The 13156-nt window shown below is 36.9% G+C and overlaps 1 protein-coding gene across 1 annotated transcript; it reads left to right on the forward strand.

Moving 5' to 3' along the window:
- Positions 1-6366: 6366 nt before the first annotated feature.
- On the forward strand, positions 6367-8089 carry LOC105835230. The gene is made up of 4 exons (XM_036292486.1): positions 6367-6564; positions 6648-7100; positions 7166-7583; positions 7875-8089. The coding sequence occupies exons 1-4, from the start codon at positions 6367-6369 to the stop codon at positions 8087-8089; spliced, it is 1284 nt and encodes a 427-aa protein (XP_036148379.1).
- The last annotated feature ends 5067 nt before the right edge of the window (positions 8090-13156 follow it).

Raw genomic sequence — 13156 nt, forward strand, 5'->3', positions numbered from 1 at the left:
CCTTGCAGGGAACGCCGCGTGATGCGCGTGTGACAGCATCAGCTGTATTTCCACGAACAAAGAAACGAAAATATCTGAGGCGAACGATCCTGGATGATCGAGGCAACCGTTTTCGGGAGCAGTCTCGTTTCCCGCGCCGAACCCACAATACTAAGAGCAAATAAAAATTTAAGTACAAAGAGAAACAACGAGTTCTTTTACGGTCTCTCCATACATTGCCTTACCATTTAATTCCTTCTTTCTATTCCTACACATGGAAAAAACTCAAAATTTAAATGGGGAAAATGCCGGCTTTTTAAAATAAAAGTATCTAGTTTAATGGCTTATATATTTGGAAGAGTGGCCTTCACTTGAACACAGTACAAATGGACACAGTGCAAATGGACACGTTGCAAATAAACACAAAATAATGTATACCGTACATTTCTACACCGTAACCGTGGCCACACACACACACACACACACACACACACACACACACACACACACACACACACACACACACACACACACACACACACACACACACACACACACACACACACACACACACACACACACACACACACACACACACACACACACACGGAGGGGGGATGCAAGGGGGGCCTTTGGCCTCCCTTCCGCACCCATCCTGTCGGTAGGGGTGCCCTAAACAGAAGGGTATAGAAATGTACGGTGTACAACTTTGCGGTGTGCAACTTTATAGTGCACAAAATTCCTGTGTTCAAATAAACCGTGTTTATTTGAATCGTGTACATTAGTTTGTGTCCATTTGCAACGTGTCCATCTGCACTGTATCCAATTGTACTGTGTCCAAGTGAGCCACTCCCACTTGGGACACCCCGGCCCTCTAAATGTTAAAAATTCTCCTAAACAGCTCTAGAGACATTTAAAGAGACTTTATAAATAAATATTATAAAGAGCTCTTTTAAAACATATCTTGCAAAAAGATAACTTATTAATATCATTTTTAAGACAAAATTATGTAATAAGACCTTTTAACAGTTTTCTTAAAGAATTCTTTTTTTTTAATTGTAGAGACAACTATAAGTAGATATCATAAAGAGCCCTTTTAAAAGATATTTTGCAAAAAGATAACTTATTAATATTATTTTCAAAAGAAAATAATGAGTAAAAAAGTTAAAAAAGTTCTATTAAAGAATTCACTTCCTCAATAATGTTTACTGGGAAATTACACTAAAATTAAGAAATTAATATTCAATACTTCTTTCCTTTCTCTGTATATATAAATATATATACACCGGCGCAAAAAAAGAAACGAGACAAAAATTTCGATCGAATTTTTAGGCAATCTTCAAAGTAATGCAACTTTGCGAAAAATCATCAAAATTACATGTACTTTTTTTTTAAATTAAAAGGCATAGACTCTACTTTGAGAATCCCTAGACGAAAGTTTGATTTGTTAAGTGCGAACCTAACTAAGTGCGATAGTACATTTAGTATGTGCATTTAAATAAAAAAGCAGTTTTTTAGTTTAAATGCGCGTATCTCAGCGAAAAATCATTGTATCGAGACGAGTAAAAACGCATTTTAAAGGGGAGACTCTGTTCTATAGCATGCTCTTATCCAATTAAGTAGCGATACTTGCCTCACGCCATAGATCGTCGCAAACTCGGACCAAAATTTCTCAATTTCGTATGCTCTTGCTTTGTTATACGCTATTTTGAAAAAAATTATCACCCAAAATTTTAATGAATCAATTCTTAAAGTAGACATTTGAAGCTTTAATTACTTTTTTTAGAAATCTTTCTATCTTTATTACTTGCGTAGTTATCGTCATTGAAAGTTCAGTGATTTTTTGATAAATTTTAGGTGTACCGCTTTTTTTTCGAGTGAGTGTATATATATACATGTGTGTGTGTGTATATATATATATACACAATATACATATAAAGCAATTAATATAATTTTTTATCCTTTATGTTTACGCTACACATGCTTCTCTTTACTTGCGCCTGCGCGACACTTCTGGGAAAACAGGCCTTAATACTCATTAATTTCGACGCGTTTAGAGTGTGTGTGTGACCTGCGCAGTTCAGTTAGCAACATGACCCGCCACGTGCATGTTGCATCTCTTGTGTATTAAATATGAGTAAGCTGAGTGAGCACAGCAAGCTGAGTGAAACGGACACAGTAACAAACGGACATAGATCAAACGGACACAGTGCAAAACGGACACAGTAACAAACGGACACAGTGCGAAACGGACACAGTAACAAACAGACACAGACCAAATGCGCACAGAGCGAAACGGACACAGTGTGAAACGGACACAGACCAAATGCGCACACTGCACATGCGCACGGACCAAATGCACACACGGAAAGTCGCAAAACCATGTGATGCAGTGAATGCTTTGCACGCACGCACGCACGCACGCACGCACGCACACACACACACACACACACACACACACACACACACACACACACACACACACACACACACACACACACACACACACACACACACACACACACACACACACGGTGGCGGGCAAGGGGGGCCTTCGGCCCTCCTCCCGCACCTACCCCGTCCAAGTTGCTAACCTATGTGGACTTTACTCTGCTTGCAATGTACATCGATTGCATTTGGTCCGTGTGCATTTGGTCCGTGCGCATTTGGTCTGTGTCCGTTTCGCACTGTGTCTGTTTCGCTCTGTGCGCATTTGGTCTGTGTCCGTTTGTTACTGTGTCCGTTTCGCTCTGTGCGCATTTGGTCTGTGTCCGTTTGTTACTGTGTCCGTTTCACTCAGCCTGCTGTGTCCGTTTATTATTGTGCGCATCTGGGACGCTTCCTTAAATATAGTCGATCTTTTTATATTACAAGTATTATTACGTAGAACTTGTATAACACAAGCGAGATATTGTAATAAATTTATATCAAAACCAAGGTGTATACCAATTTTTCTACTTGTACACATGGCACAAGCCAGGAAAAGAAAACACGTGCCCACATGCACGATCGCACAAGCGATGACATCATTGGTCCTTCGAGTCGGATTACACACGTCCGGAAAACAATTAAACATATTCTTTCAAGGCTGGACAGTTTAGGAATTTTTTTCAACAAAAAAAAAAGACTACACAATCAGTAGACCCCAAGGCTACATCATTCGAGTAAGATCGTTTCATTACGAATTAAATTTCTTATCGGCCTTTACCATGCTATAGAACAGAGTCTCCCCTTCAAAATGCATCAAATGGATTACAATTACGTGGTTTCCTTTGATGAACGCATGTTTTTTTTTTCTTTATTAATTGCGCGGATTTATTCACACTCATCGCTTTGCTAACGATACAATCGACCGCACTGCCAGATTTTGAGGTTATTACACGTATAGCATTCATTCACAATGGATTCATTATCGTTACTTGATGCAAGAAATAAACGCACTCAGATAAAAGCCTCAGCAACGCGGCTGAAAACCCTTTTAAACAGCTTTGATTTACGACAAGGCTCGCGATACAACATTATCGAACGTAAAAAAGGTTGTCCGAATTCTGGGATCGGTTTGATGCAGCGCAATCGCAAATAGAAAGGCTTGAGAGTGCAGATCATGAGGTCGAGGATAGAAAACCGCTACTTGTTTAGCAACGAGCAAGTTTTGAAATGCCTTATTTTAAATTGATGACACGCTACAATTCAATTCTCAAACAATACGAACGACAAACACTTCATTCCTCTCCGAGTCGGCATGTCGAAACTCCCATTTTTGCCACGGGTTCGCATGTCAAATTATCCAAAATTGATTTTCCTATTTTTACAGGTGTCTGATTGATGATGATTGGTACTCTTTCCAAGATACCTTTGAAAAACTCACTCATTTTAATGACTCACGAACGGAGATTGAAAAATTTCATTATTTGAGATCATTTCTCAAGGATAAGGCAGCTGAAATTATAAAATCAATTGAAACCACCATCGACAATTACAATGAAGCTCGGGCGGCGGTAAAAGAGCGTTCTGACAATAAACGCTAGATAATTCAAAAGTATATTCGATCCATATTTGAAGCCCCAACAGTAACTAAGGAGAATCACATCAATCTTCGTGAGCTACTTGACACTGTTTTGAAGCATGTGCGTGCTCTTAAGGCTTTAAAACGACCAACTGATGCATGGGACGATTTATTAATTCACATTATCGTGTCTAAGCTTGATCCAGCAACAAGTAAAGCATGGGAAACTAAAATTCCGGATGACGATATGCCAGATTTAAGATCTCTAACAAAATTTTTATCTAAAATTGCCAAGCACTTGAAACATTCTCTAGCCAACTAATGGTTAACCAATTAAATATCATCAAATCGAATAAGTCAAAGGGCACTGTAGTTTTTAACATAGCCACAGCTAACGTAGTGTATCCAAACAATCTCATTACCTTTATTATTGCGAAGCCTTTCTTAAATTACCAACAGAAAAAAAAATTCAATTGACAAAGAAGTCACACTTATGCACTAATTGTTTAAGATCAACATCTCATAAGGCTAACACCTGTAATTCGAGTGCTTGTCGCAAATGTTCTAAAAAACATAATACGCTCTTACATTTAGACAATTCTGTCGACAATACCAAACCAGGAGAGTCGAGCAATTCTGTGTCTTCCGAGGCGTCGAATGTTACACAGCCTGTAGTCACTCAATGTCTCGCTGCTCCACATTCTTTAAATATTATGTTGTCCACAGCTATAGTGCATGTGTTCGATTCAAAAAATGAAATCCACTCTTGTCGCATATTATTAGACAGTGGATCTCAAGTAAATTTCATATCACAAGAATTCGCGAATAAGTTACGCCTTAAAAAACAAGCGGTCGACACTTCTATTTCTGGCCTTGCTCATGGAACCATTTAAACTAAAAGTATGATTAGCGTGCGTATCAAATCACGATTTAATAACTTTAGCAAAACCATAGCATGTATAATATTACCAAAGATTACCAACCATTTGCCACAAAGATTTATCACAAAACAAGATGTTATTGTACCCAACCATATAAAACTTGCGGACCCCAGTTTTAATGTTCCATCTGCCATTGATATGCTCATTGGTGCTGAGTTTTTATGGCGACTCATTTATGCAGGTCAAATTTGAGCGGCCAGAACTTAACTAATTTTTCAAAAAACCCATTTTGGATGGATTGTCTCTGGCCCTACAACATGTAAAGCTTCCAATTTTAATTCACTTTTGGTCAGTTGTTTGGCGGTGACGGAAGATTGAAATCGTACTCTCAATCGATTCTGGGAGATAGAGCATGTATCATCATCACCTGAAATATCACCAGAAGTATAGGCTTGCGAACAATTATTTCGAAGTACGGTACGAAGTACGACGCAACAGCGAAGGACGTCTTATTGTGCAATTACCAATCAAATCGGACAAATTGAGAAATCTTGGAGAATCGAGAGAGACCGCTACTCCTCGCTTCAAATCATTAAAGAAACGGCTCATAAAGGCACCAAAAATGTACGCTGAGTACAAACATTTCATGCAAGACTATATGGAACTCGGTCATATGCAAGAGGTGATGCATCCATCAGATGCTATGGGTGAGACTTATTATCTCTCACATCATGCTGTATACAAGGACACAAGCATAACAACGAAATTGAGAGTTGTCTTTGACGGCTCCTGCAAGACTTCAACAGGCATCTCATTAAATGATGCATTAATTGTTGGCCCTACTGTTCAGGACAATCTTTTTTCCATATTAATTAGATTTCGCACCTTTAGATATGCACTGACTGCCGACATTGCCAAAATGTATAAGCAAGTCTTGGTCGATCCTAAACAAACACCTCTCCAGCGAATTTTGTGGCGTTCGTCCATTGATGAACCTATTCGAACATTTGAACTGCTCACAGTCACATATGGAACGACATCTGCACTATTTTTAGCCATTCGATCTTTACGGAAGCTAGCTGAAGACAACGCTACTAGATTTCCTATTGGAGCCAAAATCGCACTAAGGGACTTCTACGTGGATGATCTAGTTACCGAAGCAAACACTTTTCAAGAAACGTTGACCATTAAGACTGAAACTTCCCAACTACTGCAGGAAGGATTATTTGATTTACGCAAATGGGCATCAAACGAACCAAGTCTGCGGGAGAAACTAATGCAGTCTACGGTAAGGAATTTGCATTAGCCAACGACAGAGAACGCGAAGGGCGTATATTGGGTATTGCATGGAACCATATTTCCGATGATTTTCATTTTTCAAGCATTGGCAATTTGCAACCACTGTCCACACCTACTAAAAAAAGCATTCTTTTAAGAATTGCACTTATCTTTGATTCCTTCGGATTATTGGGACCCTCTACAGTTATTGCTAAAGGCATAATGCAGGACCTTTGGCACCTGAAAACTGACTGGGATGAATCCTTACCAATAGACCTGTACACCAAATGGAAACGCTACGAAGCTGAATTACCATATTTAAAAGACTTAAGCTTACCACGACCAGTGATTGCACTAGACGACTTTATCATTTGGAATTTCACGGCTTTGCAGACGCTAGCGAGTCAGCATACAGTGCCTGTATCTACATCCGCGCCGCCGCTGTTAATGGAACACATTCTACTCGTTTACTCTGCTCAAAAAATCGAATCACGCCTTTGAAGAGTCTTTCCATACCGAGACTCGAGCTGTGTGCGGCCCTACTATTGACACAACTGTCTGATAAAATTTTGAAATGTCTAACACACGAAGCACAGGCATTATTTTTATGGACCGATTCTACAATTATATTGGCGTGGCTACAAGCATGCAGTCGTTTGTGGACACCATTTGTAGCCAACCGCGCTGGTGAAATACACCAACTAACCAATATACAGAATTGGCATCACATACGAAGCCAAGATAATCCGGCGGATCTTCTTTCAAGAGGCATTATGCCAATGTCACTTCAACATTCAAGCAACTGGTGGTCAGGACCATCATGGCTAAGCCTCAATCAAGAAGAATGGCCACATTTTCCATATGACATAACCAAGGAGAACATTCCCGAACGCAAATCTACTGCAATTGCCACTATTGCCATTTCAGAACCATTCTTGGATTTTGTTAAACGTTTAGTAAACTAATGAAATTGCTACACGTCGTAGCTTATATTTTTCGATTCTATAACCGTTTAAAGCAGAAAATTAACTCTACTGAAGAACTACAAGCATCTTATAATAAGGCTGAGCCTATTTTGTCTGACGAAACAGAACATGCATCCAAGGTAATAATAAAGGTAATTCAGAAGACACATTTCAGAGAGGAAATTGAGTCACTCGCCACTCATCAAGCCATACATAAAAACAGTACTGTACTTCGTTTGAATCCATTTCTTGACGAGTTCGGAATTCTAAGAGTTAGCGGTAATCTCAAATTTTCAGACCTTCCCTATGATGCTAAACATCAAATTTTATTACCAGGTCATTATCCATTTTCACGGCTCATAATTAACTACGAACATGAAAGGCATCTTCATGCAGGGCCACAAGCTACATTAGCTGCTGTCCGCCAGAAGTACTGGCTTGTATCTGCTAGAGACGTGGTTCGTCAAATTACTCGTAAATGTATTACCTGCCTACGAACTTGACCAAAGACTGCCTCAACACTATGGACAATCTTCCTAAAGATAGATTATGCCGGTCCTCTGTATTACAAGGAGGGACTTAAAAGATCAACTAAATTAGTAAAATGCTACATAGCAATTTTCGTTTGCCTTTCTACCACCGCTGCGCATATCGAACTTGCAACAAATCTATCTACGGAGGCTTTTTAAAATACGTTAAAACGTTTCACCTCTAAAATAGGATGTCCGTCTGACATTTATTTCAATAATGCCTTAAATTTCGTAGGAGCTGAACGTGAATTGAAGGAATTAGCAATGATGCTTAACATTCAAGACAACCAACACAAAATTATCAACTACATGTCTGTCAAACAAATCCGTTGGCACTTCATTCCTCCTAGAGCATCTCACCATGGAGGACTATGGGAGGCTGCAGTAAAGAATACTAAGTGCCACCTTCTTCGCGTGACAAAAAATGCTCAATTGAGGCAAGGGTACTAGAGACCTTATTGATCCAGATCGAAGCGGTTTTAAATTCACATCCTCTTACACCGATCTCACACCTTTGACGCCTGGGCACTTCTTGATAGGTTGTCCGTTAACGTCCTATCCTGAGCCATCATTAGAAAATGTAGCCACAAATCGGCTCTCCCGATGGCAGTATGTCGAACACTTACAACAACATTTTTGGCGACGTTGGTCGCGAGAATATCTCCATCACTGTCAGCAACGCCACAAGTGAAAATACAAGGAAAATCCAATACGCGTGGGACACTAGTGCTCCTTAAGGAGGATAACACTCCGCCGTTATCCTGGCCACTCGCTAGAGTAATAGAGACACACCCTGATAAAGATAATATCGTGCGCATTGTCACTATACGTACTACTAATGATCTTTATAAACACCCGATCACGCGTCTATGCCCTCTTCCTTGCGAGAATGACTAACGTGCGTAATTATAATTTGTGTCTAGTCTTAAGTTTGCGATCAAACGTGTTAATTTAATTTAAGTTGTTCTCATTCAATTTTAAGTTTTTTTTGTTACTTACATCAATCAACACGAGTTTTAGGTTTACGTATCATTTATCATTTTCGTGGCATAAAATGTTAAGCCAAAGATTTATTTTTTTTATTATTGAAAGCCGATGCTTTCAAGGGCGGCGGTGTATGTTCACGCTACACGTGCTTCTCTTTACTTGCGGCTGCGCGACACTTCTGGGAAAACGGGCCTTAATACTCACCAATTTCGACGCGTTTAGAGTGTGTGCAGACTCCTCCTGCGCATTTCAGTTAGCAACATGGCCCGCCACGTGCATGCTGCATCTCTTGTGTATTAAATATAGTCGATCTTTTTATATTACGAGAATTATTGCGTACAACTTGTATAACACAAGCGAGATATCGTAATAAATTTATATCAAAATCAAGGTGTATATCAATTTTTCCACTTATACACACGGCACAAGCCAGGAAAAGAAAACACGTGCCCACATGCACGGTAGCATAAGCGCCAACACTTTAATTTTTATCGTTATTTTTGAATTAATTTAAATGTGATTCTATTATTTTTATTACGTATTAAAAAGAATTAATAAAATTATTTTACACAAAAATTTTTGTTAACATGCGTAAGATGGACACTTTTAAAACATTTAAATATCAGTATATTTTAAACGTAAAAATATTCTAATAAAAAATATTTTTAAAACATTTGTATTACATTTGTAAACATTTAAACAAAATACAAAATTAGACGTTTATTATATGTTGGGTGCTGTATAAATTTCTATCTTTTCTTTTAAAGAGATAATTTTTTTTCCTTATCAAACGTACAGGTTTGGTAATTAAATATAAGAGTCACAATGTTACGACCTTAATTTTAAATCTTTTTCAAGTAACAATAAAGCTAAAATAGAAATTGTTTTTGCAGAATTATTATAAATTCTTGAGTATATGTCAATAAATTCATAATCCGAATGTTCGGGCTCTAAAGAATATATTGACGCACCTGAGTAGGCCAACGCCGATGCTGGCAAGCAGTCGTATTATGATATTATTTGTATTTTCGACAACGACCTGAGAGTCAGTCGGCATCTACGTGTCGAGAGGCAAACACGCAATAAAGAGTACCTATTTAAGTAAGATATACTAGACTACTAATTCTGGCGGCATTTCCATAACGGAACGGCTGCATTTTCCTGTTTTTTCCACTCGAGATAAGTCATTAATTTTAAATAAATTAAAAATAACGACGGGAATTAACACCGATCACTAGGAAATAAAGAATATAAAATTGTTAATATAAAGAAAAACCATGGTAAATCAGTTTATGAACTCATCTGTTCCTGTGTCAAAAATTTGGATTGAGTATGCGATTAGTCAATTTTTAATGAAAATTAGAAAATGCGCGATAATGGGAGCAAGACAAAAAACTAGATCAACCTCATTTGTTTCTACATTAATAGGTATACAATGTATTATACAGTTGAAATACAATTTTTTAAAGAGCTCCTCTCCTTTATATCCGTTTATGAGCGCGATTTTTAATAATATTGTTCTTCAGTTATATTTAAGTTTTTAACATCCAAAGCAAGTGTTAAATTTAAATAGTATAATTTTCAATTTTTTGTTTTTAATCAACAACAAAAAGTAGTTAAAACTTGTAGCCATACTTCCGAAAACGACATACCTCCGATTTTTTTGAAATTGTGTATTCTTACGTATTTTGGCGCGCTGATTACGAATATAATAGTGAAAATTGGCGCAAATTTGATTTTTATGGCGGAAACCATGAGAAAACCATAAAAATCACGGTTTTTCCCATTTGTTTCCGTAAATAATGGGAATTTCAAAAAATATTTCCAATAAAAGTTGTAGATTTCATTGAAATACATATTTTGTGTTTTATTATTTTGCCATAAAAACAATAGTTTTTAAGAAAAACGACATCAAATGTTCAAAATTTCATAAAATTCATCTAACACAATTTGAGTTTTATTAGTTAATTTTATTAATTAATAACAGAAATGGGTGCGACAAAGCTCCTCCTTTGCCCGCGTGTTTTTTGTACCACATAGGTTTGCGACTTTTCACGCATAGCGAGATCCATCCACACTCTCTCTCCTGCATGCATACAGAACGACGTCCACGGTTGCACTGTATCACATGGGTTTGCGACTTTCCAGAACATCCCTACCGGCGGGGTGGATACGGGGGAGGGGGGCGAAGCCCCCCTTGTACCCTTCCGCGCGCGCACGCGTGTGTGTATATGTGTGTGGCCACAGCGAAGAAGTGTCGGTTGATTTGTGTTGGATGAGTTATATGAAGTTTTGAACATTTAACGCCGTTTTTCTTAAAAACTATTGTTTTTATTGCAAAAATTAATAGAACATAAAATGTGTATTTCGATGAGATCTACAACTTTTATTTGAAGTATTTTTTGAAATTCCCATTATTTATGAAAATACATTAAAAAACCGTGATTTTTATGGTTCTTTTTAAATAGTTTCCACTATAAAAATCAAATTGGCGTCAATTTTCACTATTATATTTGTAATTAGCGCGCCAAATACGTAAGAATACACAATTTCAAACAAATCGGAGGTATCGTTTTTGAAAGTTTATCCAAATTTTCAAAGATTATTACTTAAGAGAACGACCTTCATGATACATGTCAAGATTATTCATCTTTGGAGCATATTGGATAATCTTACGTAAATATTTACCTACAATATAAATAATAAAGTCAAATACACATATTAATTTCCAAGCTTTTTAACAACCTAAACCTTTAGTATGGGATTTATAAAAAATAAAAAAAAACGTGAGTATAAAACAAACACAGTATGCATAAGCAAAAGTATAACAATTCCTGTTATACAATTGTATTATTTTCATATATGTATTTTACTAATTAAAAAATGTGCCTGCGTGTATTATGTGTTGAATTAGTTTGCACCGGTTGACTAATATAAAAAAATAAGGATACAGACTTTTGCATAACGCATAATGCATAACGTAAGAGAATTAACCAATCAGAGGTATTTATTTCTATTCTGAGGAGGGAAATAGACTATTCTGATTGACTGATTCTCTTATGCAAAAATTTGTGCCCTAACTTTGCTTATCAAGATGCATAAAATTTTATTTTAACCCTTTGAGCCATGCATTATTCTTGCTCCTCAATTTCGATAAAACTCTGTACCCAGGAGTTTTTGGGTCGTTGATTATGAATCTAATGTCAGATTTTTTTAATTTAAAATGGATTCAGTATGACAAATGTAAAACTAAAAATTAAACAAAATCCTGTGTAACTTAGTATCTAGATGTTTTTCTGATGCTGATTACGTATTCGTTGTCAGATTTTCAAAATTCAAAATGGCAGATCCAATATGACAAAGCTCCTAAATACTAAGTTTCACAAAAATTAGTTAAATTTTTAATTTCATGCCCCCCAAAATGGATCTACCATTTAAAATTTTGAAATTCTGATAATGGATTTATCAGTTTCTCAAATGATAACAGAGTAAGCAGTATCTCAAAAAACTCCTAGATACTAAGTTTTATGAAAATTGGTTAAATTTTCAATACTGTGTCCGCCATCTTGCATCCATCATTTCCGACAATTTGACAACGGATTCGTAATCGGCGGCCTCATAAACACCCAGATGTAAAGTTTTGTAGAAATTAGCGCTCTTCTCTGAGACAAAATGCATTTCTTTTAAAAGAAACAGCAAATTTGTGGTATTAGTTTATTTATAGCAAGTAAATAAATACAAATTTGTGGTCATATATATTTTTTAACCATACTTTAAGATTTTTCGAATTATCAGAAAGCAAAAAACCCAACTTTAAAAGGTTCAAAAATCCTTAAAATAATTAAAAACTAGAGCGACCTTGATGGGTCACTCAGTGACGCACCGTGACACAAAGGGTTAATTGTGCAATCCAGTTTGACAAAAAATATTCTGAACAGCATATTGCATACTCACCGTCGCATTTTAAACCTTGTCGAAACAATCCATATAATAACGAACCACAATGATCGCAGAAAGTTGGTGACATGAATGTGTGAGTACGAAATCTATGAGGAACATCTATCTTGAAACGTTCTCTCAAATACTGTAAAAAATGAATATTTAATAATTTATATAACAATACCCAATACTAATTACAATAAATTAGTACTTAAATACAATAATATCAACATTATAAATCCGCTTAGCAATAAATATTACGTACATATATTACATTATTACATTACATATATTATATTTATTGTTTAGTAAAATTAACTTTAATGTTGCGTCTGTACTGTTAATATTTACTGAGAAATAAATGGCAAAACTGTCATTTCAAATCTGCTTGGTAACAGTTATGTTACTCAAATATTTGTATGGTTACCTTCAGTATTTGATTATAAAGCAGTTCTAACCCATGGAGTTTCGAGGGGGGTGCGGGTGTGCGGAGGGAACTTGTAGGCGTGGGGGGCATGACGTCACGCGGATCGATGGGGGTCTCGCGGACGAATTGCTGACACAGGATTTTGAGGAATTGCTGAGACATGA

The sequence above is a fragment of the Monomorium pharaonis genome, chromosome 9 (assembly GCF_013373865.1).
Source record: "Monomorium pharaonis isolate MP-MQ-018 chromosome 9, ASM1337386v2, whole genome shotgun sequence".
Lineage (NCBI taxonomy): Eukaryota > Metazoa > Arthropoda > Insecta > Hymenoptera > Formicidae > Monomorium > Monomorium pharaonis.

Coding starts and splice junctions, on each gene's coding strand:
- LOC105835230 (XM_036292486.1), top strand. CDS start 6,367: ATGCAGGACCTTTGGCACCTGAAAACTGACTGGGATGAATCCTTACCA. Junction 7,101..7,165: donor TGGATTTTGTTAAACGTTTA/GTAAACTAATGA, acceptor CGTTTAAAGCAG/AAAATTAACTCTACTGAAGA. Junction 7,584..7,874: donor CGTGGTTCGTCAAATTACTC/GTAAATGTATTA, acceptor TAAATTTCGTAG/GAGCTGAACGTGAATTGAAG.